The sequence below is a fragment of the Durio zibethinus genome, chromosome 3 (genome assembly GCF_047325235.1).
Source record: "Durio zibethinus cultivar Kanyao isolate XHJ-2024 chromosome 3, ASM4732523v1, whole genome shotgun sequence".
Classification (NCBI taxonomy): Eukaryota; Viridiplantae; Streptophyta; class Magnoliopsida; order Malvales; family Malvaceae; genus Durio; species Durio zibethinus.
Genome location: NC_143164.1, coordinates 3,730,844 through 3,755,397, shown reverse-complemented (window position 1 = coordinate 3,755,397; position 24,554 = coordinate 3,730,844). Strand labels below are relative to the sequence as shown.

Sequence of the window (24,554 nt, the reverse complement as noted above, 5' to 3'; positions counted from 1 at the left end):
TTTATGTTTAACAAAATAGAAAGGAAATTTTGGGGTGAATGAAATAAGATAGCTTTCCACCTCATTTCCTCCTAGTTGTCTTTTCTGCTGCTGCAAAAGAGTAGGATTTATAGGGATGGATGGTGTTGGTAGACAAAGAAAAGGCAAGGTGATTTTAATGGCTTTTTGAGCTTGGTTTGTTCTTTGCAAATAGAATCTGTTACTATTGGTATTGGTATAGGGTCGTAAATATATAGAATATAATAAGAGAGAGAGAGAGAGGGGAAAAGAAAGAAAAAGGGTCTTGTATTAATCGGGTTTCCAGAATTTGGATATTGGTCAAAGATATTGGTCCAGTTGCTTTAGGGTCTTGTATAAAAAATACACCATGGGACATATTTCTATGAATATTTGGATTCAATATACAGAAGGGTAAAAGAGCTGCAAACATTTAAAAGAAAAAAAAAAGAAGAAGAAGTCATTGAAGATTTGATTTTGATAGTTTGTTTGGGTTTATGATAACTGAGTATTGATTGTTGAATAAAAAACTTATTCATAGGGAAAGATTGATGGGTAAGAAGCCTCAAAAAACCAAGGAACTTTCAGTAGCAATAGCTGAGGCTTCATCAGTAGGAGAAGAGGTCCAGCAACAGTCACTGCCTCAGGCTCAGACTCCTAGAAAGAGAGGTAGACCCCGAAAGATTGTTGAGAAAGCTGAAACTGAAACTGATGAGAGAAAAGAAGAGGAAGCAGCAGAAGTTATCGAGAGCCAATCAAAGAAAGTAAAAGTTGCTGAGGAACAAAAAGAAAAAGAAGAAGAGCAACAAGAGCAAAAGCCACAAGCAAAAGCAGAGGCATCATGTTTTGCATCCAAGAAAGGAGAGGGAGGACAATCAGTTCCTCCGAGGGAGCCTCCAAGAAGGAGAACAAGAAGAAAAAGCAAACCCAGAAAGAGCAGCTAATTAAAGTTGCTTTAACTCGTATTTGGGTCTCATGTTTTGCCTTCATAAATTCTGGTAAATCGTTCTTTTTTTTTTTCTTCTTCAATACATACATGTGGTAGCTTCAGGGAAAGAAGATTTAAAATTATTTTTGCTTTTCATGTTGATTAAAATGAAGATTAAGCTTCCAGGTTTCATGACGAAGCTTCTTGGTTTCGGTTTCATCAAATTGGTTGCTTTATCATCAGTTCATCTCTTTCAAATGTAATCACAGAAAAGCATAATACAAGGGCCTTGCTTTTTCCTTTTCTTTTCTTAATTACTGTAGTTGGCTGTTTATTCAATCGATTAAATTCTCATAACCTTACATTAAATCTTTTTCTTGTTAATTGTTATGCTGTTTCTGTTCATTCTGATTATTACTACTAGTTGACTTTATCTGTTCCTTTGTCAAGATTATAATACAAATCATAAAGATACACTCTCGAAGGTAGACAAAACCTATCAAACAACTCTATTAATATTGGTAGATAAAGAAACTTCGAGCTAGCCAAAATGGGTTTTGCTTGTTCTACTCCATTATGTAGGAATTTTAATGTTCGGTGACATTGAATGAGGGGTAAGTGAAAGCCAGGTTAAAATCTGAAGGTGCGGGAAGAGGAAAAACTGAGTGAAGGTATTTTGCTGGTGCCACTGCCAGCTCTGCCTTATGAGGAGAAGACGCTGAGTTTTAATTGCTCTGGACACGAGAAACTGGAACTGCTGCCAACTCATTTCCACTCTAGCACGTGATTCCCAGGCCCTAGCGACAACACAATCTTTGGTGATTCATGTATTCATTTGTGTAAAATAGAAATAATGTATTTGTATTATATTTTATATAGATATTATGTGATATGATTTATATCGAAAGTATGATTTTTTTTTAATTTTATTAATATTAAACATATTTATAATTTTTATTAAATTTTAAATTATATTATTTTTATGTTTTTATTTATATCGTTTTAATGTAACGTCAGCGTGTCTGGAAATTGCCATACAGCCGCCTCAGTAACCCAATGGGCGATTTCTGATTCTGGTGGGTTCTTTACCACGAAACTTGAGCGTCAAGTGACTCCCAAGTGTTATGCTGGCGCGTGGAATTGGTTTGTTATAAGTTACTGGTATTGACAAAGTCATAAAGGAGGAAGGGTAAGCAACAGTAAGAAGAGAGAGATGGGATGTGCTTTACAAAGAGCGGAGAGACAGAGGACAGAGCGTACCATAAAACTTGTTCACTTACTTGTCAACTTATTGTAAGAAAAAGACGAGTAGCGGAAGAAGAGGAGAGCTTTTACCACTTGCCATATCCATCCCAGGCCCCCGCGTTTGTCGACGCGCTCTTCCCCGTAGGACCCTTCCGTATCTGCACCTGGGTTGCTTTGACAAGTTGTTTGGTTAACAACCCCACCCGAAAATCTCAAGCCAAGCTATTGTATGATAGAGTTGTGCACTGCACAGGATCTCTCATCAAATTATTCTATAGCAAAGTTCAAGGGTAACCCTTGTTTAAAATCACTTAAGCTGCACTAAAATGGAACCTGGTAATTGTTTTTGGAATTACAGTTTTCATGCTCAAGAATGTCAGTGAAACTTTGCAATACCCTTCAGTAATTTTCTTTTTTCTATCTTTTTTTTGTGTCAGCAAGAGCAAGTGGGAAAGCAAAAGCCTGAGTTGAGAATTGAGATGTTGATAGGCACTGTTTTGCAGAGTAACAGGAAGTAGTGCAGTGCGGTGTATGGTTGAGAGGCCTGAGTTTGTCCTCCAACACAAAACTTGGTATCATCCAGCCACAACCAATGCCCAATCTGATTCTTGTAAATCTTTGATAACATCTCAATCACAGAGACCGATGATAAGAAAAAAAAATGTGAAAAACCGACAGGCCTTATTCCCTCCCTTCTTTTCTCAGAAGTTAGACCCTCAGGAGTCAGGAGATAAGAGAATGTCCTGTTAAAAATTGAGTTGCTAATGATAAACTTTAATCTGCAATCGTCTTCTTATCTAAAATCATCATTGAAAAATGATGATTAGTCATATGATGACAGTGAGGAGAAAACCAGCAAAAGGGACAGAAGATTACATTTAAAAGAGAACTAATCTATAATTGATGGATTATCATTTCTTTTTAGTATGATTCTTTTGGAATTTGGATCTTGTGACCGAAGTGGTTCAACTTTAATTACACTTGTCTTCATTTTGTACACGTTGTAATGTTCGATGTTTTTACCAACGGTCATTGGTAAATTGACTCCGATTGATGGGCTTGAACGACCTTACAGCCCAAAGGTATTTAGGCTGACAATTGACAATATGATGTTACAGTTTTTGGGCTGTATGTACCAGAACCGATACTTGGACTTATCTTAGGGCCGCTTGGTACCACTTGATTGAATTTGTTCGATTCTTGGTTTTCTAGTAGTCAGTGACTCACGATTTTGTTTTTCTTCTTCTTAATATTGGGTGAAGTAATTTTATTGAAATTTTTTCCCTGGTGTATTTGTAACAGATATTGATATGTTTAACATTGCGACAACATGTTGCAAAAGAATAAGCGTAAAGGAGCTGATTACCATGCTCTTGTATACGGCAGCATCACCGGTATTCTACATTACCTTTTGAAATAAGGCGTGGTTATTGTTGTTTATTGAATTTCATGAGCTAATTTCATGGTGGTTTTTTTTATTGTTATTTTTTTGTGGCTTAGATGGGTCTTCTGGAAACATTATATTTCGTCAGCGAGGAACACGGTTCCATCCTGGAAACTATGTTGGGATTGGGAAAGACCATACTCTCTATTTGTGTGAAATTCGAGACGCAAAAGCTTGATGGACAAAAATGGGAACATGTTGAACATAAGGAAGGACATGTCCTCCACCCTCTTTATGCAACTGCTACTAGAGGACACCTGAAGACAGCCACGTAAAAATTGCAGCATTCATGTTTGTTTAGGCAATCAAGCTGCATTTGATAGTCTGTTTTTGCATGATATTCTCAGATATTCAGGTATCATTGTTATCAAAGAGGATTTTGGAGATAACAGAAATTAAAAAAACCATGGGTCTTCCTCCCCATTTCTGTTTGCCACAGCTGCTGTTTCAGTTTCTTTATTGTTACTGATCACCTTTTGCTTTTCCTTGACTGCATAGCATGGTTTTAGATTCTAGTATTCTACAGCCATGAACAAGATACTATGCTATGAAGTGGTGCAAGCCGTCGAATCTCTCTGGAAAACTATAACCGCAATCATGACATAATTCTTTTATCTTACTATGATTTTTGGTCTCTTTCTGCATTGGGTAGAAAGTAGTCTTTCTAGGTGAGTGACCAAGCATGATGCAGTTAAACTGAAGCAGTCGTCAATAAGCTTCTCTGGGGACTCATCTTTGCCTTAGCAAGCATGCCTGATGTCTTTTTCTGGACTGGAGTTATTGAGATGCAAGCGGTTGGTAGAACACCAGCAGAATCATATTGAGAATTTTATGGGACATCAAATTTTTTGTATCACTAGATTTGAATTCTCAATCGAAATATTTGTTTTGAGGTACAGTTAATGTGTTTTCTGATTGCTATTAACAAAATGGAAACTTAATATAGCTGCAAAGAGTCCTAATCTTTGACAATTTTACACTCTACATGTTTAGATACGTGAGAAAATGCCAATAACAATGAAAAATTGCTGCTTATATTGACAATTGAATTCAAACAAGCTTTAGAAATAGGAGAAGAATCTCAATGGAGACGGTCTCCGGTCGCTTCTTCATGGCTGACTTCGGCCATTTTCGTCAGGCCTAGCCCGCCTAGAGATGCATCAGCTCAACCAGTTTATCTTCATCAGATTGGATAGCCTGCTAGATTTCCTTATAAATAGCTTTAGAACCCAATGGGCGTACAACTAAAAGCAGTTGGGATTCAATGGTTGAGCAGGCACTTACACAGAAGCCACCTTAAAATCATTAATAACGTAGCAAATACTCTTTCGACTAATTCTCATCTAACCTCTCCCTTTCTTGCATTTCCACTGGTTCGGGGAAAATTTCATTCGACAACTTTTTATTTGAGGATGAGTGTTCAATTCCTCCACTGCCATGAGAACCTACTCTACCTGACTGCTTAAAACCACCTGCACCCTCTCTGTTGGGGTGGCCTGAAATGGCGGTGCTCTCTGATGAGCTCTGTCGCCAACTTCCAAAGAAGGCAGCAGTCCATGATCTCCTAGACGAAGTTGTTCTTAGCATAGCAGAGCTGAAACTCTCCTCCCTTACCACTTTCAAAGGGTTTTCCAATGCTCTAAGAATATGTTTCATTGAGGGTCGTTTGGAAGGCTTTGGGTTAAGGCATGACATTGCCACAATTGCCATGGCCCATACCTCTTCCAATAGATCCTCATCTACTATCAAGGACGGGTCCATAATGTTAGTCACCAATTCCTTATCATATATACTGATGCAAGGCAAAGTTTGCTCAAGCCACTCTTTTGTAAATGCATCTTCTGCTTTACCAATGCCAAGCTTGCCTGTTATAAGCTCAAGTAATACCTTTCCGAAACAATACACGTCATAGGCACAATTAGTCGAAGAAGAGCCTGTCCATTTCCAAAAGAAATATATAAGAATTATGATTTTCTTTCCAATATGTAACTGATGCAGAAAAAAGCTGATGAGATGCTGTATGTTATATTTCAAAATCTCCCCTCCCCAACGACAGTTTTAGGGGATACTTCATAGTTCCATGGGAAAATTGGATCAGTTTTGACCAAGGATATAATTATGTTGGTGGAAAAAATCTATAGTTTCAGTGGTGGAAACTAGTAATGGATATCATTTGCTTCTAGAACATACGTACAACAGTATACATGTGAATGATAACTGCTTAACATTTCACATTCAACCCAGTGGACCAATTCAACCAAGGCTGTCAACTCCAGCACTTCTAGGATAAGAAGGGTAATCAATTAAGTGAATCCCCAAAGACTAGAGAATTATTACTATTAAATCTCACATGTTGACAAATGGTACTATAAAGAATTAAGAATATTAACAACCATGCAATTGAATTTTATGTACCTGAACCTGAAGGGCCTGGCTCAGGGGTCCTGCACATCACCGAGAGAAAAACTTATTATTGTAGCTTTGAACAGATAGACAATAACAGAAAAAAGAACTTGTTTGTTGCTCATATGCATGTTAATTTGCATTTCATAAGGTCACATCAAAGATCCAATATCAATGAATAATACAAATAATCTATAAATGCAACTCGTGCTACAAAGAAAAAACTGGCAATCTATAGTTGTATCACCTGCGCCAGGCTATTTTCAACCATTAACCTATTGCATCACTCCAATGCCCTTGGAAAGAATTAATGTTATTTTATAGTTTATAATTCTTATTCATTACTTCACTGAGTCGGGTATCGTGTATGGTTGACTGGGTGTGTTTATGTTTGTGTATCAAAGTTGCCATGGACATCAAGGTTTAAGGGTACCACTAAACAAAATTGAAAACTAAAAGCTAACAAATGCAGAAGTGGAACAAACAGTTGACAGCAACAGAGCTGTCAAGGGCCAGGCCCGCAAGCCAATGACAGTTATATTATATCATTCAACATTATATATAAAATTCGAGCCAATATATGGGCTTGGTCATGCCTCCAATGTATAGGCCGGAATTGCCCAGCCCAAGCTGATTGGCGGGCTGTCTTCTTTAGCATCAAAACTAGTATTTTACATTTAAGAAAATCAGCATCCAAGTATATCCCAATTCTAGTTGATTTAATTCACTAGGCCATAGCTCTTTGAAATCAAATTAACTATGTCAAAAGTAGCACGCATAGCAATATGATAACAAGTGCTTTCGTTATAAGACAACAGGCTGATAAAAGAAAAGGGTGCCAGGACCAGATATATTACGGTCAAAACTAAAAGACTAGAGTACAAGAAGAGAATGAAAGTCGATTGTTTTAAAGCAATTGCAGCACAGAGGACTAAAAGGAATAGCCAAACCACAGACAAAAACCAAATAATATATCAAGTTGGTTTTCAAAAACCAATAAAATCTATTAAGTTATTCCTAGATTAATTCAACAAACTCCAAATAAAAGAGGATAGACAAATTATATAATACTTCCTGGCTAATAGACAGCTTGAAAATGATAAAAAAGAGTAACTTGTATAAGACTTACTGCGGCTTCCAGAGAAACCTTGTGAGCACAATATGGTGTGTATTCCCTTCCTGGACACGAACTTCGCTCAAGCTTCCAAGTCTCACTTCAAATTTGTCATCAAGAAGGATACTGCTTGCTTGAACATCCCTTCAATCACCAAAAGTCATATAGCATTAAATATTGAAGCTTTTGAAAAGGAAATCATAAAGCTAGTGAAAAGTTTCAAAAAGAATCTTAGCAACATAATTCAAAATGGAGAAAGGGACAGCTACGAGTAGCTATTGGCATATAGATCTTAGACATTTCTAGTTTCTAGCATCCGCTACCTGTGAACAAGGGGAGGGTTACATTCATGGTGCAAATAGTATAGGGCTTCAGCAGCTCCAGTAGCTACTTTCAACCTTGTAATCCAATCCAGGGACTTTAAACTATCATCCTCCGAGTTGGTAGCCCTGTAAAAGGAATTGGCCAAATCTCCATTTGGCAAATATTTGTAGACCAAAAGCTTGTCAGTTTTATGCTCCAAGCAGTGCCCCAAGAGCGGGACAAAACTCGTGTGAGAAAGCTTTCTGAATAAATCCAATTCCATCATGTATGATTCTTTCTTGAAAGAACTCAGATTGACCTTTTTGATGACCACAGGAATCCCACCTTCCAAGATACCACGAAATAAGTCTCCTGAGTGACCATGCTTAATAAGATTTGTCTCACTAAAATTACCGGTTGCTCGGAGCAACTGCTCATATGTAAATGAATCTCCAGAACCAGCTATGTTTGTAGGATCTTTTGGAAGGTGAGGACTATTTCCTTCTGGAACAGGCCCTGCATCTGCACTTTCCCTTTGATTTCTAATGCCCTTATCACACCGTCTCAAGATCAGTAGTAGCACCAATACCAAAATTACAATGAAGCCAAGTCCACCAAATACTCCTGCCAAGATTAATATCCATCGTTTCCTGCCCTGTGAACTAGATTCTGCAGGAGGTCGCAGTAGAGTGTCTGGTGCTCCAAAATTATCAGAACTTAGCTCTCTTTCTGTATAAAACAGTCTACAATCCTCCAAACTCCTCTGCCTCAGCACAGCCTGAAGGCAATTCTTATCAATATCAGCATTTCTTTCACTGTCATTATCTACCATGCCTTGAAAATAGTTACCAGATAGATCAATAAATTTAAACATCCCAAAGGAAAAATTCAAAGTTCCATATAAAAAATTGTTGGACAGATTGAACACGGCAGCTGTAGCAGCACTACTATTAGAATTAGGTCCCGGTAAAGGACCCGTAAAATTGTTGCTAGATACATCAAGGAACCGCAAATTAGGCATTGACCAAAATGTACCATTAAGAGCGCCATCAAGTCTATTCCCACTCAAATCCACAACTTGCAACTCAACAAGACTTGAAAACAAAGCAACAGGTAGACGTCCTTCTAGCTCGTTGTCCCCAATCACCATCTTTTGTAAACTTTTTAACATCTTAAATTCCTCAGGCAACGACCCGTACAAAGAATTCTTACTAAGATCAAGCTCAACCAACCTTGAAAGATTACCAAACTGAAGGGGAATTGAACCAGAAAGATTATTATCCGAGGCATTGAACACTTGAAGACCTTTTAATGAACCTAAACCAGGTGGAATTGACCCAGATAAGTAATTTGAAGCAAGTTCAAGCCTTTCGATGTTTCCAAGAAGGCCAAAACTTTGAGGAATTGAACCAGTAAGCGAATTAACTGAAAGATCAAGAATTTTTAAATTCCTTAACTGTCCCAATGCAGCAGGAATTGAACCGGCAAGATTGTTATCACAAAGATACAAGGAAGTGAGTCGACCCAAGTTGCCGAGTGAACCAGGGATTGAACCAGAGACATTGCATGACCGGAGATCAAGAACCTCGAGATTTATCAACTGGGTTCCAAAACAATCCGGTATTAACCCGGGAAGCGAGAACCCGGAAGCATTGAAGGAAACTAACCGGGTCAAATTAATCAAAGAATCAACATTGAACCGGGGATTGAGTCGTCCAAGTCTGGTTCTTCTTAAACCGGAAACCGTGATTTTCCTGACGGCGCCGTTTTGGCATTGAACGCCGAGCCATGATGTGCAAGGGTCAGCCTTGATAGGCCAGTCCCTGCCTCGGAGACCTAATGATGAGCGGAGATCGAGCAATGCCCGCCGTTCGATGGGAGAACTTATCGAAACTCTCTGAGCCAGCACGCACTGAATCAAGAACAAGATTACAGCTAACAAGAAGATTAGCAGCACACTTCTTCGAGCTTCCATTGGTAATGTGAAGCTGATATTCATGAAGCTCTATGGAGGCTAAGTCTCTGACTCATCTTCTTCTTCTTTTTCCTTGAAAGAAAAAATAAAATAAAAATCTTTACAATTTTTTTTTTTTACAAAAGAACTGTTAGTTTTTTATGTTGACCATTAGCATTACTATCAAAGAGCTCTCTCTCTCTCTCTCTTACCAGTCTGTACATTTTATGTAATTACTTAATTTACGGAGAATAAAAATAAAGAAATGGGAAACTTAAAAACAGAGCGAAAATATGTATTTAGAAAATTTTAAAATTTTCTTGTTCTTCGTAAATTCTTACCTCCAATCACGAGCTTTGATTCTGCATTCGATGTTGTTCCTTTGTTACCGCCGACCCCAGATAAATAATTTAAGCATTTAAACAATAAAAAAATTTTAAACTGAACTGCATGTGTTTATGTCCAAAAAAAACAAAACAAAAACGTAAGATTTACAACGCTAATCTTGAATTTAAGCTAACAAGCAAAAAAGGGTTGTTTTTGTTGTTTCTAGAGAGAAGAATGAATGATGACACGGGCTTTTAAGAGACGGGGGTCAGGGGACATTAATGAGAAAAAAAAAAGATTTTTTTTCTTCAACCGCCGGGCCTTTTGCCAATACTGTGTCGCTTTCACTCTCCACCGGAGCTATTAAATGAATCAGCCCTTCCACAAACTCAAAGATTCTAACGCCTCACTTATATAACCAGTCAGACAAGACGAGCCATGGGTTTGAACCAGAGCTTCGAGGATGGTGGGTTTTCATTCCTGGTTTATTGACTAGGTAACTATGCAAAAGATTGTGTCTTGGTCGTGGAAGCCCGCTTAGGTAAACAACAATTTTGTAAATATACAAAAAACAATGAATCGTTTCGTTTAACTTCATATCATTTGCATATGTCGTAATTAAACAAATAGTTGGGTACCACTAGCAATGAAACTGTGGATAAAAGGACAACTCCAAAGTTTCTTTTTTTTCTCAGGATTTGATTTTCTTTTGCTTGGAATATGAATATATTATTGGTAGTGCTTTCTTTTGACCCACTCTGCCCCATCCCAAATTGTCTATATATATATATATATATATATATATATTAATAAATTAATAAATTATTAATTCAATCGGTTAAAATTTATTTTTTAAAATAAAAAAATCTTGAATTTAAAGTTTTTTTTATGATTATTTGTTAAGATTATTTTGAATGTATAATTTATAATCACTTAATTTAAATTATTAAATAGATATAGTTTACTCTAATATAAAAATTGAACAATTTATTTACTTTCAAAATTTTTTTTTACTATATATATATATATATATATATAGTATAAAGTTTGTTTCTTGAGCAACATTTACTTCTGTTCATTTTTGTTGATGATTAACTGATGCATTAATGCCATATATTGAATTGTCATAATATAGTAATTTTTAAAATTCATTGCATTTGGAAAGAAAGCTTACCATCAATTATTGTTTCCACGTGTAAAGATTAATTTGATTAACAACATTAGCATAAGTTTTGATCTTACTGTAACTGTTATATAATTGTGTCAATATTTTATAATATTTTTTACGAAACACATATTAAAATTCAATTTAATATATATAATCATGGCAGAATGAAAAGGTATTGTTGATTAATGGTGTTTTGGGCACGAGTGAGTGGGATGGTGACATAGAAAAAGAGTAGGAAATAATTTGTACATGTACTAGGAAAGTATGGACAACAAGAAAATACAGTAAAAAAGCAAAGGAGTTAATTCTTGAAGAGGTGCTTTGACATTTAAATCAATTAAGTATTTAGAATTCTTTGGATGAAGAAGGTGAAATACACATAATATGAAAGAAGTTTAGGGAAGAAGTGTTCAAAATATTGTACTTTGATTTTTTATTTTTTTTTACTTTGGGATAATAGTTTAGTGATGTAATTTAGAGATGTAAATGATATATTAGTACTCACAAATTACTTAAGTTTGATTTGAATAAAATTCAAATTTGGTTCGATTATTATCGAGTTGAATTCAAATTCAAGTAATTCGATTCATCGATTGAGTCAAGTTCGAGTATTCTTATACCCGACTCGAGTAGCTCGCGAGCCTAATCGAGTTTTTATATTTAAATATTTTTTATTATTTTAATTAATAAAATATATTGAATTCGAGTTCGAATTTGAGCACAAATAATCGAACTCTTGTCGAGTATAAGAATCAAGCTTATTTTTACATATTAATCGAGTTTAATTGAGTAAGCTTGAGTAGCTCGATTTTGATCACGAATCGAACTTGAGTTAAAAAAATAAAATTCGATTGAGTTCGAACCGAGTATCGAGCCGTGAGTTGAGAGTCGAGCTCGAGCTTCTCACTGTATTGACTCGACTCGACTCGATTATACCCTTAATGTAACCAATGTTATTGACAATTGATAAAAAATTCATGTAAAATTCAAGAAAAGGACACGTGAACAAGTATGAATTGTATTTAATAATCTTAATTTAACATAATTATATTTAATAATTTTAAACAAATTGAAGATCATTGTTCTATTACGAGATGATTTCCTAATGAGACATCTATGGTAATTGTTGGACAAATCTTTTGATGGGCGAAGGAGTAAAGTTGAGCCTGTGTTGTGACAAATAATTTGATCATTTTTAATGGTGATATGATAATTGAGCATGTATAGATTTGACGAACGTGGAAATTAATCTAATTAATTAAGAAAGTAGATGTAACAAGTATCATAAATGATTTTAAGTTACTGTTTAAAAAATAATTATTATGTTAGCATATATAAATGTAAAATCATTTATATAATCAAATTCATATATAAATGTTACGAATTTTGGAAAGGAAACAATCTTACATCTAATAATCATAAATTAAATTATAAATTTTTTTCCTATTGAGTTATATTTTCTTTAAAGACAAAATCATAAATACATTTTTTATTAATCCCCGTAACATTTAATATTTCATAATAGATATAATCTAACCATTGTTATATCAATAATATGATTCGATAAATCTTCTGATTCCATTGTTAGTTCAAAAGTTAACACAATTATAAAACGTATGATTCCATTAATATTATTTTTTAAGAAAAAAATATATAATTAATCATTTAATTATATAAATATTTCTAAAATAATATTTTAATTTAATTAATCAAGTTTAATAATTATTTTTGTTATTCAATCATTAATTCTTGATGATATATTAACGTGACATTATCACAACAATAAACATGTACCATATATCATTATTGCTTTATCTAATATGCTACATGGCATATTAATAACTATCATAAAAAATAATATGATAGTGTCAAGTAATATTTAATAATTGATATAACAGTATCAAATCAATTTTTTTTTTGTAAGAAAAAATTCAGGATAGATAGATTATTTGATATTTCAGATCAAGATAAGATATGTTGTATCTGACAATTTAAAATAAATTATTGTAAATTGTGAATTCGAGATGATCTCAATAAATTAACGATTGAGTTAAAAAAATTTAAATTTAAATAATTAAATAAAAATTAATAATTAAATGATTATTTAAAAAATATAAATTATGAATAACTAATAATATATTGTTTATTGTTTTTTATTACAAATAAAAGATATTAACGTGTGGAATCAAATACTACAAATTTGAATCATTCAAGATTATTTGATCGTCTGCGCAAAGTCATTTTCTTCTTCTTGTTTTATTTCATTAATCATTGAATCTTGCATGGCTGGTAGAATTTTATGGATAGAAAAATGTGAAAGCATGAAGCAACTATTGGGAGTCAAACAATTTAAAGTTTTATGGTCAAACATCTAATCTAAAGCACCTTTCATCCAGCGACAACAATACGAAACTGCTGCCGTGCCCTACAGTGACTGAAATGAAAAGGAAAATTAAACTACAAAAAAGAGATAGTGACTGACGTGGCAATTTCCAACGCGGATTCCCACGTGGACCACCAATAGCCAACGCGTTTATATCGTTTTTCTTTCCACTTGAAAACCTCTTTATTTTTAACGTCTATTATTGTTCCTAGCTTTATCTTCAAAAAAGGCAACGTATCAGCACACGTGTAACATCATTTTAACCGTCCAACATATTTTTTATTCAATCCTATGAATGGATTTAGAATTAAAATATAACATAACAAAAAAAGTTTGAAACTTCGTCACGAAGTTGTGATTAATAATTTATTTTAAATTGTTCATAGCATAATTTATTTATAAAATATTAAATTTTGATAAATTTAAATATAAAAATTATTTAATTTATGGATGAAATTTAAATTTGCAAGCAAAAGATTAGACTTTGTTTGGTTTGAAAAAAATTTTATTTTTATTTAACAAAATGTATTTAGTAAGCGAAAATAAAATTTATTTTTTTAAAATGTAAAAATAAAAAATAAATAAAATATTCAATGATATTAAATTTACTAATAAATATAATGTATATTTATTACTTAATGACATAAATATGATAACTTGCAAAATATAAAGAAAAAAATAATTACATTCTTTGTTTTCATAATTGAAAACATTTTTTTCATATTTCTAATTCATTTTTATTTTTATTTTTGAGAATTTTATTTTTATTTTTAATTATCAAATATATTTTCACTCATTTTTTATTTTTTAAAATAAAAATAAAAAATAAATATTTTTTTAAAAATCAAACACTATCTAAATTTCAAATTTAAAAATAATTTCTTAACTTTAGTTTTTTCAGGATGATATGACACGATAAAATTTTAATTAAAAAATGACAAAAAAAAGAAAAAAAAAAAGCAATGAAAATTACGTGACTAAAATACCACTTAAATAAAAATGGAAACAGAATAAAGCTACGTGTCCAACTTGGCTAAGGAACATGTAGGCTGGCGGACCAATTTGGTAACGACAAAAGGACACGCTTTTGCGCTGTCATGACGGCGTCGACGTGACATGAGCTGATTAGCTCAAAAGTTTACAGTAAAGCAGCCACGAAGCTGGAGGCAGATTGACTTGGTCTCACCAACTTTTAAATAGGATTTTATAAGTTGAAACTGTTAGAGAAAGACAACAAGATAATTAGATAAGTAAAAGTAGACAGTATTTACAAAAGAATGCTTCAATCCTATCTTTACAAATTTGCATGATCTTATCTTTACAAAATTACATATATATATATATATATTGACAATGAAATCATTTCCTTTTCTATTTGATACAATCTTTTTGAAAGATGGTAGAAACATATTTTAATTTGAACATTCATCATATAAGAGTTTTATTTTTTAGATTAATTCATAAATTTATATAAATTTTTAAAAATAATTTTAAGAAATTTAAAATTTAAATCTTAATATTTATAATTATTTTTATTTTAGATTGTGATTTTAAAAAATATATTTTATTTAAGTTTTAAATAGATAGAGTGAAATTGTTTCCAAATTAAAAGTTTTGTAAATAAAAAAAATAGAAGCTAAAATAATTTGTTCCTTTATAAGATTTGATCAAATTCGATTTCATATTAGTCAAAGTTCAAAATAGTTACCGAACATAAGAGGTCTAAGGTAAAAAAAAATTATTTAATATTGACCATTATTAAATAATAATTTATTGAAAAAAAAATTATTTGTATCGATGTAATTCATTTTTTGACATATAGTCCAATGGATTCTAAGTCCGTGATATTGGGTTGGTGACAAAACTAGCTGATTGGTTTGGGTTTTCTTTTTAAGGATGTTGGGTCACTACAAACTCAGGTGAGTTGTGTCTCAAGTGGATTGTTGGGTTTGGATGCTAAGGGATAATCCTTGCCAGCCCATGATATAAGGTTCATGATATGGATGGTGTTTGGAAATGAAATTGCACTCGAACGACACAGATTTGGGTTATGGCTCAAAATCACCTAGTTCTAGGCCAATCCCAGTTTCTTACAGGAGCTAGCTAAACACAAGAAATCTGATGTTTTTTGAAGTGATAATAACACTCCATCTCCATGCCCTGATCTGCATATATACAAAGGGGAGACCCCATATTTTTTGTTTTGATGTTCTAATTTGATGACATTGACTAGAAAACAACATAAAGGCAGAGGAATCTCCATCTGAACATATCGCATATAAGGTCCAATAGAGTCTTTCATCACTGATTATCAGCTCTATGAATCTCAAGATTCTGCTCATCTTATACAGCCTGGCAGAATCTTCCTCTCTTATCACTCAGCCAACCGATATCTCCTGATGTGATCTTAAGAAGGCCCGACGATCCAACTTCATTTGCTCAGCCAAAGTGGGAATTCACAAAGATTGATGCCTATCTAATTTTTGGAGTTATCCATCTCAATTTTTATTGGCTCCCTCCTTTCAGGTATTTTTCTCTTTCAGAACCTAATCAACAATCCTTTCATACATGAGCAATTGTTTTGTCTTTCTTTTGCAGGTTCCAATAGTACACTTCTCCAAGTATTGTACTGCTCAGTTAATTTGTGAGGAAAGTTCGATTCTGAACCATCAGTGATCAATGGAATAGTACTTGTCCAGCTTGTCCCCATCAATCATCTCCCTTATTTCAGCCGGCGAATGAATTTTCTATAAAGGTTACTTCCTTTTCCTCAAATATTCCCCAAAAACTTATTTGCGTGTTGGATGCATCAGTTTGGTCCCCACAATGGACATTTAGCCTTGGAAGAAGGTTACGCTGAGATAGCAGATTCATGGTTCCCTGACCCTGAGCAGGAATAATTAAGCCGAAACAATTCAATGCCCCCACATCTTGCAATTTGAAACAATAATTAAAGAGCCCGAGATGGCAAAACGCTCCAAGTTGAAAGGAGGGGGCAGCAGAGAATAAAATTATTCCAGTCCTTCAAAGATCTTGATAGCAGGAAAATGGTATCAGTAGAGATCACTTTGTTGTGGAAATGACATGGGTGATAAGGATTCCAAAATATGGGTAGCCTGATATATCACAATTAAAAGCAAGTGCTTAATGTTCTAGATGTACCTGTCAACAAATGATCACCACATTGTTCACTGAATCTCTGTCCAGGACAGGGTTAGACCACTTTGATACCAAAGGGAACCCCCTCCTCCGTCCAGTCGAAATAATGAAATATAAAGTGTTGAGCTTGAAGCAATAAATACATCAATGTAAAAGTAATATATTACAATAAACGTATAGTAATAGACAATAATCAACAACACAGAAAAAATAAAGCACACCAAGATTTACGTGAAAAACTTTTTAGTGTAAAGAGAAAAATCACGGATCACTAAAAAAAATCTCCATTATCAAATAATGGATATATAAAATTCTTTTCTAGTTAAAACTAGAGTTAATCAACAACTAGAGAGATAATTGAAAAAATCTCACTAAATAGATGATTCAACAAATATATCCTGAATTTGTTCTTAGAGAGCTTCAAATCCGATTTTCACATTTCAGAATGTAAAACTTTGAATTATAAATCTACTGACAAAATTTTAGCTCAATCGGACCATGAATCAACTTCTATTCAACCAACTTTCTCTTTTTCCTTTTCTTTTTATTTTTTTAGCTTTTTTTTTTCTCCTTTCTTTTCTTGGTTTTCTAGGTTTGCGGCACCGCTTTCTTTTATTAAATAGTTAGGGTTCTGTGTAAAAAGAAAGACCAAGGCCTATGACCTTTGATTGGTCCAAAACCAATTACATAGGGCTGGATCCCACTTTCCTAACAATTTTTTCCTTCAGCCTCATTAGGAGGAGATTCATCACCATAGCGGTTTCATTTATAATTTACTTTGGTCAAGGAACCCATTTTGGCCAAGTTACTGAGCTCAAGCTTCTTTTTGAGAAGTGTCTTAGTCAACATATCTGCTACATTTTCATTAGTATGAACTTTTTTTAATAGCATTTGTTGTTCCTCAATCATTAAATGTAACCAGTGATATCTAACATCAATGTGCTTTATTTTAGCATGGTACATGGCATTCTTACTCAAATCTAAAGTACTTTAGCTATCATAAAATATCACATACTCTTTTTGATTTAATCCAAACTTAAGAAGAAAATATTTCATATAAAGCATTTCTTTACTTGTTTCGGTTGCTGCAATATACTCAGCTTCTGTAGTTGACAAAGTAACACACTTTTGTAACTTAGACTGCCAAGACATAGCTCATCTTGCAAAAGTGAACAAATACCTTGAAGTAAATTTCTTACCATCAAGATCATCTGTCATATTAGCATCAGTAAATTTTTTTAGAACTGGTTGTGAAACTCTATAACTAAAGCACATTTTTGAAGTGCCCCTCAAATATCTAAAAATCTATTTCACTGCTTCCCAGTGAATATTTCCTGAATTAAAAAAAATCTGTTCACTACACTAACTGCATAAGCAATGTTAAGCCATGTGTAAACCATAAAATACATAAAAGAATCGACTATAGAAGAATAAAAAATACTAGACATAGCTAGTTGCTATTTTTTAATCACCGAACAACATTTTTTACTAAAATAAAAATGGTTGACAAGTGGACTGCGAATTGATTTAGCATATTACATGTTGAATCTACTAAGTACCATTTCAACATACTTTTTCTGTGACAACTATAAGTTTTTAGCTCTCCTATCACGGATAATGTCCATATTGAAAATTTACTTTATTGGACCTAAATCTTTTATGTCAAAAAACTTAAACAAATTGTTCTTTCAACCTTCAAACAATACCAGTATCTTATCCTACAATCAACATATCATCAATATATAATAAAAAAATAATGAAGTTACTATCAAGAAATTTTTTGATATATTCACAAAGATTCGCTACCATTTTTTTATAGCTACGGTTTACCATAAAAGAATAAACTTTTTGTACCATTACTGTGGAGCTTGTTTCAAGCCATATAAATTTTTTTTCAATTTGCAAACTAAGTGCTCTTTTCTTTTCACTTCAAAATCCTCAAGCTGATTCATATAAATGTCATATTACAAGTCACCATGCAAGAATACAGTCTTGATATCAAGTTACTTAAGCTAAAGATTCAAACTAGTTGCTAATCTTAATACCACTTGAATAAAACTTATCTTCACAATTGGAGAGAAGATCTCATCAAAATCGATGTCTGATTTCTAAAAAAAATATTTTGCCATCAGTCAAGCTTTGTTCCTCACTAGCTTATCACCATCTTTTTTCAATTTAAACACTAATTTATTTTTCAACGACCTCTTCTCTTTTGAAAGTTTAACAAGATTATATGTACCATTTTTTTGCTATGATTTCATCTTTTCTTTCGTTGCTTTTAATCAGTGCTCTTTATTAGGAGTAGTCTGCACATCTTGAAAACTCTTTGATTTTTTTTCACTGGTAACTAAAATAAAATTTAAACTTAGATACCTGATAGATGGCCTATGCTCTCTAGTAGATCTCTTTGGTTGAAACTCTACACCATTTGATACTGAAGGTAGCTATATCTGCTTAACACTCTAAGGTTGAAAAAATTGCTCTTCCTATTTAAAATTAATTGCATCTGGCTCATCACTAACTGTGGCTGGTTCATTCATAACTTTAAGTTTTGTTTCTTACTCATTTCTATCATCTATAGCTTTTTTCTGTGAATTCTTTATCGGTGTTGAAACATCACACTTAACAGTAACCCATATAGTCTTTTTTTTTCAAGGTCTACTATGATTTTTTTTCATGAAAGATCATGTCTCTACTTTTGACCGTCTTCTACTTCATTGGATCCTATTCCTTGTAACTAAATTTTTCATCACTATATCTTACAAACATACACTATATAGCTTTATTATCAAGTTTTGACCTTTGTTCTTTCGACACATACATGAATGCTTTATAACAAAAAATTTTCAAGTGAAAGTATGAAGCATTTTTTTTCACACTCTTCCTAGAATGTTAAAACCCAAAAGAACTGATGATGATCTATTAAGTAAATAACAAGCTTTGTTGACTGTTTCACCTCACAATGACTTTGATAATTTATCATCCTCAATATACATCTGATTTTTTTCATAATGGTGTGGTTTATCCTTTCAGCTACACCACTATGTTACTACATTTTAGGTTCTATCATCTTATGCCTGATCTCATGCTTTGAACAGTACTTTTCAAAGGCTTTAGATGTGTATTTCTCATCATTATTAGTTTAAATACACTTTAAAGGTAACCATGTCATCTTTTCCACCATTGCATAAAATTTTTAAAAATACTATAATACCTGACTTTTATATTTTAACATATACATCAAAGTTTTATGTGAAGCATCATCAATAAAAGTAACAATATACTTGCTATCCTCTAATGACTCAATTTCAATAAGACTACATACGTTAGAATAAATCAATTCCAATATATTTTTTACTCTAAAAACTCTTATGAAAAAAAACTTTACGATGCTTATCAAATAAATAACGGTCACATGAATCGAGAGATATACCTTTTGTTAAGAAAATGAGAGACTGCCTTGTCAAAACCTGTAACTTTTTTCTCACTCATATTTGCCAGCCTCTTTGTGCCATAAATTTCTTGAAGCATCATTCTCAATGTTATTTATCTGGTTGTCGTCCAATTACATTCATATCTTATACATTGTGCAGCATAATTTTTTTCTTACAACTATCATAGATCCTTTGAGAAGCTTTCACTACTCATTTTTTTGTTGACTTTCATATCATTCTTCATCAAGATATTAATAGCAAGTAAGTTCATTCTTATATTTGAAATGTGTCTAATATTTTTCAAAGTCAACATACAGCCCGTACTAGTTTGTACAATAATATCACTAATTTTAATAATCTGTGACACACTCTTATTTTTTATCTTGGTGCAACCAAAGTCTTTTATTTTGTAATTTGTAAATAACTCCCTTTTAGGACCACAATGATATGTCACTCTTATGTCAACTATCCAATCAATACCGGGATCACCAACATGATTACAATTATCATGTGTACAAATCAAAATAATTGAATTACTATTTGAATTCACTGCTACAACATTGCCATCATCTGAACTTTCACCTTTCTCATCTTTCTGCTCTGGCTTTAGGATTTTGCAATATCATTTTATATAACCTGTTTTTTCACAATGAAAGCACTTCACTTTATCTTTGAACTTGGATCTATATTTAGACTTACTATGACCTTTTGAGTTTTGACTTCTGTCGATATTTTTATCCCTGTTTTCTATGATCAGAGCTTGATTTTCAGGGTCTGAATCTTTTCACCTTGCTTTTTCATTAAGCATATTGTCATTTACCATCTCTAATATCACTTTATAATTAAGAGCTAAATTAAGAATAGTCACAATTAGAGTATTCTAGCTGTCTGGTAATGAACCCAAATAAAATAATGCTTTCATTTCATCATCCATCTTAAGCTTCATAGTAGTTATTCGATTAAATATATCTTAAAAATCACTCAAGTGCTCTATAATCGATCATCCATCCATGTACTATAAAGTTGCAAGCTTTTTTAATAAGCATAACTTTATTCATACTTGTTTTTTTCTCATACAATGCTGTCAATTTTTTTTAAATAGTGTGGGCATCTATCTCCTATGCTATATGATGGAACACACTGATATAAGCTCATTTGTTTATTGTTGCCAGTGTCTTTCTACCTAACTTTTTTTCAGCTTTTATCTTTCATATTTGTTGGTTTAACTGAATCACCCAATACCGACCCACACAAATCTTTGCAGTATAAATGATCTTCTATTATAAGCTTTCAAATTGAATAATTTGATGCTGTCAATTTTATCATGAAACCTGTATCATTCTTCATGATCTCAAATAAAATTTACTTCTGTCTTAGGCTACTTCTATATCGATGTTTCAAAATAACCCTCACTCTGATACCAAGTGTTGGGCCTAAAGCAATAAACATAATAACGCAGAAGCAATATATCACAATAAATCCACAATGATATACAACAATTAACAATATAGAAAAAATAAAACAAATCAAGATTTACGTGAAAAAATCATGAATCACCAAAAAAAAAATTTTCACTGTCAAATAATGGATACATAAATTTCTTCTCTAGTTAAAACTAGAGCTAATCAACAATTAGAGAGATAATTGGAGAAATTTCATCAAATAAGTGAATCAATAAATATACATTGGATTTGTTTACAGAGAGTTTCAAACTCGATCTTTACTGTTCAGAATATAAAACTCTGAATCATAAACCTGTTGATAAAATTTTAACTCAATAGAATTACGGATCAACTTTCATTCAATCAACTCTCTCTTTTCTATTTTTTCTCTATTTTTTTTGCTTTTTTTTTTTCTCCTTTTTTTTTTACTTAGTTTTCTAGGTTTGTGGCACTACCTTCTTTTATTAAGTAAATAGGATTTTGTGTAGAACAAAAGACCAAAGCCCATGACTTTTGATTGGTCAAAAAATAATTACATGGCGCTAAACCTCACTTTCCTAACATAAAGGAGAAAGAAGACGAAGTAGAAAGAAGCACCTGTTATTAGATGATAGCCAATGCTGAGATTTCTGCCTATTGGATGTTTCCATTCCAAGAATTCTTCGACATTAATCAATATCAACCTAATTAATTATACATCATTAGAATTGAGAAATAATGGCCTGCTATACTTACAGAGAATCGGAAGAAACATTTTGTTTCCAAATGGATTTTACTTGGCATTCCAATTTTTTTCTGGAGGTTAGCGGAAAACTTATGCAGGAATTGTTGTGGTTAATTTCCTTTAAACCAGTTTTTTTGAATAAACTCTGAGCCTCTGACAATGATAAACTCAAAGGTTCCCTGGTTTCAGCAAGCATATCAATGCAAAATTCCTTCATGAGTTAAACAGGACCACCTTTGCAGGTTAAGGTGCTTTTGGTACTGATAGGTCGAGAGTGGCGGCCGTTCTTTCCTGTAATAAAGTCCTGGATTCCGTAACCCCAAGCCTCCAACTTGCAGAGCGAATGCTAGGCTACCCTGGGAAAAGGGAAATGGAGGCCTTGAAAAGATCTTGAAATAGAAAGGAAATGCATCCGGTGAAAAAATAAAATTCTTCTTGAAGTGGATGATAAGGATTCTATAATCATCAACAAATATATGTGCCTGAAATGGATATTCTTTGTAGATATTCTCCAAAAAGTGGGAACCACCATGGTCAATCACATAAGCTCGTCATGTTCCTATTGATATCCAAACTAAAGTAAAGGGAGCTTTACTCTATACAATTCGATATACATTTTCAATATTCACAAAGAAATTACCCGGATAATTTTGATTCTAACTTTTTTTTTGGCTGCGACAAGGGGAGTATGAGATGCTAGGCTAATCTCATGACCTATTTATTAGACTTTATTGATAATTCATATAGGTAACTCACACTTAAAGTGAGATGTCATTTCATGCAAAAAAGAGCACTAATGAATTTTAACCATTTCATTTATGATCAACTGGTTTTTCAAGAATTTTTTCTACTATATGTTTAAAATATTTGTTGGGCTATAACGAAAGTGTGCTATATTTAGCAGCCTGTAAAGTTTGACAGTAAGCGTCAAAGAGGTACCGGGTGCAAGCATGGCTCTATGACCGATAACACTGCAGCATATAATGGTCGTATAAATCATGACTCAAGCTAAAACTAATTATAGGACTAGTATATAGTAGTATGATCAGTTAGCTTACGTCCATCCTGGATCAATTCAACATATGATCCAGTGGCTATTTTCGGCTGCTCTTATGTTGCTCTAGGATCATGTTGTTCAAAAGTGAAACATTTGCCTGGCCCACTACCAGCAATTACTGAACTTACTTGAGATCAAATCTATGATTAGCCTTTGTTCCCTTAGGGTACATGAACATGAGTGATTAATTATGGGACAACATGGTGGTTTCCAGGGAGTTTAGATACAAGATCTGTCCACGACTCTAATAGGTTTACTTCCAGCATTGACACTGTCAAGTAAAATGCATGACATGCTTGGTATAATCACCACAAGACTATGACTCTTATCTTGTCAGACACAATCATTTGCTAGCTTAGGCTTATGACCCATATGCCAAAAGCTAGCTGGAGATAGTGGACTATCGAGTTTCAAATGCTTAATTAAGTTCTTTTAAAATCGACAAGTCATGACAGCTAAACTATAGCTGCTACAATGTAAGAATCCACATTAATTTGTATTAGAAGATAGAAGAAAATGTCAATAATTATGCGAAGATTGTTTTGATTTTCGGTGTAGAAGTAGAGACTGCTTTAAATTAACCAACATTTTAATTGCTCAAAAAATTTGATTGCAGCCTATGAAAACAGAAATGCTAATTTGAATGAAACTTAGCTAGCATTCCAATGCTTATCCTTCCAGAATCCAAAAACCCATAGATTCCAAGGATCAGTATGAATTTATTTCCTTTTCCTTCAATAATTACGCTGTTTTTCCTTTAATAATTGGTCTAAATTAATGAAACAAACAAACAACTGAATAAAGTGAAAAAAAAGAAGAAGAATTTTACCACAATATCTAGAACTGACAGATTGTTACAGCAGAGCTGCAAAGTTTTACACGGTAAAAAGAGATACACCTGTTGATTTTTTTCAGTAGAAAAAAAAGTACAAAATTGTACGGAAAGATCTAGCAGCCAGCTAAAAAGTTTTGGAATATTGTTATTGAGAAGAGACTAACGAGTAAAAATAAGGGCAGCCAGTGTCATGTTTTAAGATTAATTCACAACGGAGAAACACCTAAAAAGAAAAAACTAAAAAGGGGACTTTTTTTTGAATACAGCTCGACAGCACTCTCAAACGTGAAGATTTTCACTGGTTAGCAATGGTGCACCCGTGAATGCTGAAGAGCACAGCCGCTGGATTAACTCTGGACCCACCTGATGAAGGCTGTTGCTTACTTCTGTATACACTTGGTACTTTAACTTGATCGCTTAGTGAAAGTACTTTCGATAACTTCACTTGGAAGAGATTTTCTTGATATAGATACGTTTACTTGAATGTTTAAACAAGTTTCATGCAAATCTGACTTTGGAAATCTGAGAACCTTATAGTAAGTATTCCTTTGAATTCAAGTGTGAAGTGTTGTACACAATATTTTAAGTTTAAATAAGGAATCAATTAGTACCATATCTGGGAAAAAGGGGTTTGGGA

At 33.1% G+C, this 24,554-nt stretch overlaps 2 protein-coding genes and 1 pseudogene across 6 annotated transcripts; 2 read left to right on the top strand and 1 right to left on the bottom strand.

Moving 5' to 3' along the window:
* Nucleotides 1-263: 263 nt before the first annotated feature.
* Nucleotides 264-3,420, top strand: LOC111311389 (uncharacterized). 3 transcript variants are annotated; one of them, XM_089758116.1, is made up of 3 exons: nucleotides 264-995; nucleotides 1,943-2,506; nucleotides 2,608-3,420. In XM_089758116.1, the coding sequence occupies exon 1, from the start codon at nucleotides 549-551 to the stop codon at nucleotides 939-941; it is 393 nt and encodes a 130-aa protein (XP_089614242.1). In that variant the 5' UTR covers nucleotides 264-548; the 3' UTR covers nucleotides 942-995; nucleotides 1,943-2,506; nucleotides 2,608-3,420. The 3 variants fall into 3 exon arrangements, with proteins under 3 accessions (XP_089614242.1, XP_089614241.1, XP_089614240.1); XM_089758115.1 differs by having other exon boundaries at nucleotides 265-995; nucleotides 1,966-2,506; XM_089758114.1 differs by lacking the exons at nucleotides 1,943-2,506; nucleotides 2,608-3,420 and adding an exon at nucleotides 1,555-1,902 and having other exon boundaries at nucleotides 265-995.
* Nucleotides 2,605-4,379, top strand: LOC149519541 (uncharacterized; annotated as a pseudogene). The gene is made up of 2 exons (XR_016340795.1): nucleotides 2,605-2,742; nucleotides 3,473-4,379. The product of XR_016340795.1 is annotated as an uncharacterized LOC149519541 (transcript).
* A 247-nt stretch (nucleotides 4,380-4,626) lies between these two features.
* On the bottom strand, nucleotides 4,627-10,100 carry LOC111311029 (putative LRR receptor-like serine/threonine-protein kinase At2g16250). 2 transcript variants are annotated; one of them, XM_022910441.2, is made up of 5 exons: nucleotides 9,730-10,100; nucleotides 7,455-9,481; nucleotides 7,147-7,275; nucleotides 6,030-6,058; nucleotides 4,627-5,548 (listed from the first exon to the last, which is right to left on the bottom strand). In XM_022910441.2, exons 2-5 carry the CDS (start codon nucleotides 9,431-9,433, stop codon nucleotides 4,947-4,949), a joined length of 2,739 nt encoding a protein of 912 aa, XP_022766176.2. In that variant the 5' UTR covers nucleotides 9,434-9,481; nucleotides 9,730-10,100; the 3' UTR covers nucleotides 4,627-4,946. The 2 variants fall into 2 exon arrangements, with proteins under 2 accessions (XP_022766176.2, XP_022766235.2); XM_022910500.2 differs by having other exon boundaries at nucleotides 7,455-9,474.
* Between the last annotated feature and the right edge of the window lie 14,454 nt (nucleotides 10,101-24,554).

Coding starts and splice junctions, on each gene's coding strand:
- LOC111311389 (XM_089758116.1), top strand. CDS start 549: ATGGGTAAGAAGCCTCAAAAAACCAAGGAACTTTCAGTAGCAATAGCT.
- LOC111311029 (XM_022910441.2), bottom strand. CDS start 9,433: ATGAATATCAGCTTCACATTACCAATGGAAGCTCGAAGAAGTGTGCTG. Junction 7,276..7,454: donor AACCCTCCCCTTGTTCACAG/GTAGCGGATGCT, acceptor TGGTGATTGAAG/GGATGTTCAAGCAAGCAGTA. Junction 5,549..6,029: donor GCCAGGCCCTTCAGGTTCAG/GTACATAAAATT, acceptor GGAAATGGACAG/GCTCTTCTTCGACTAATTGT.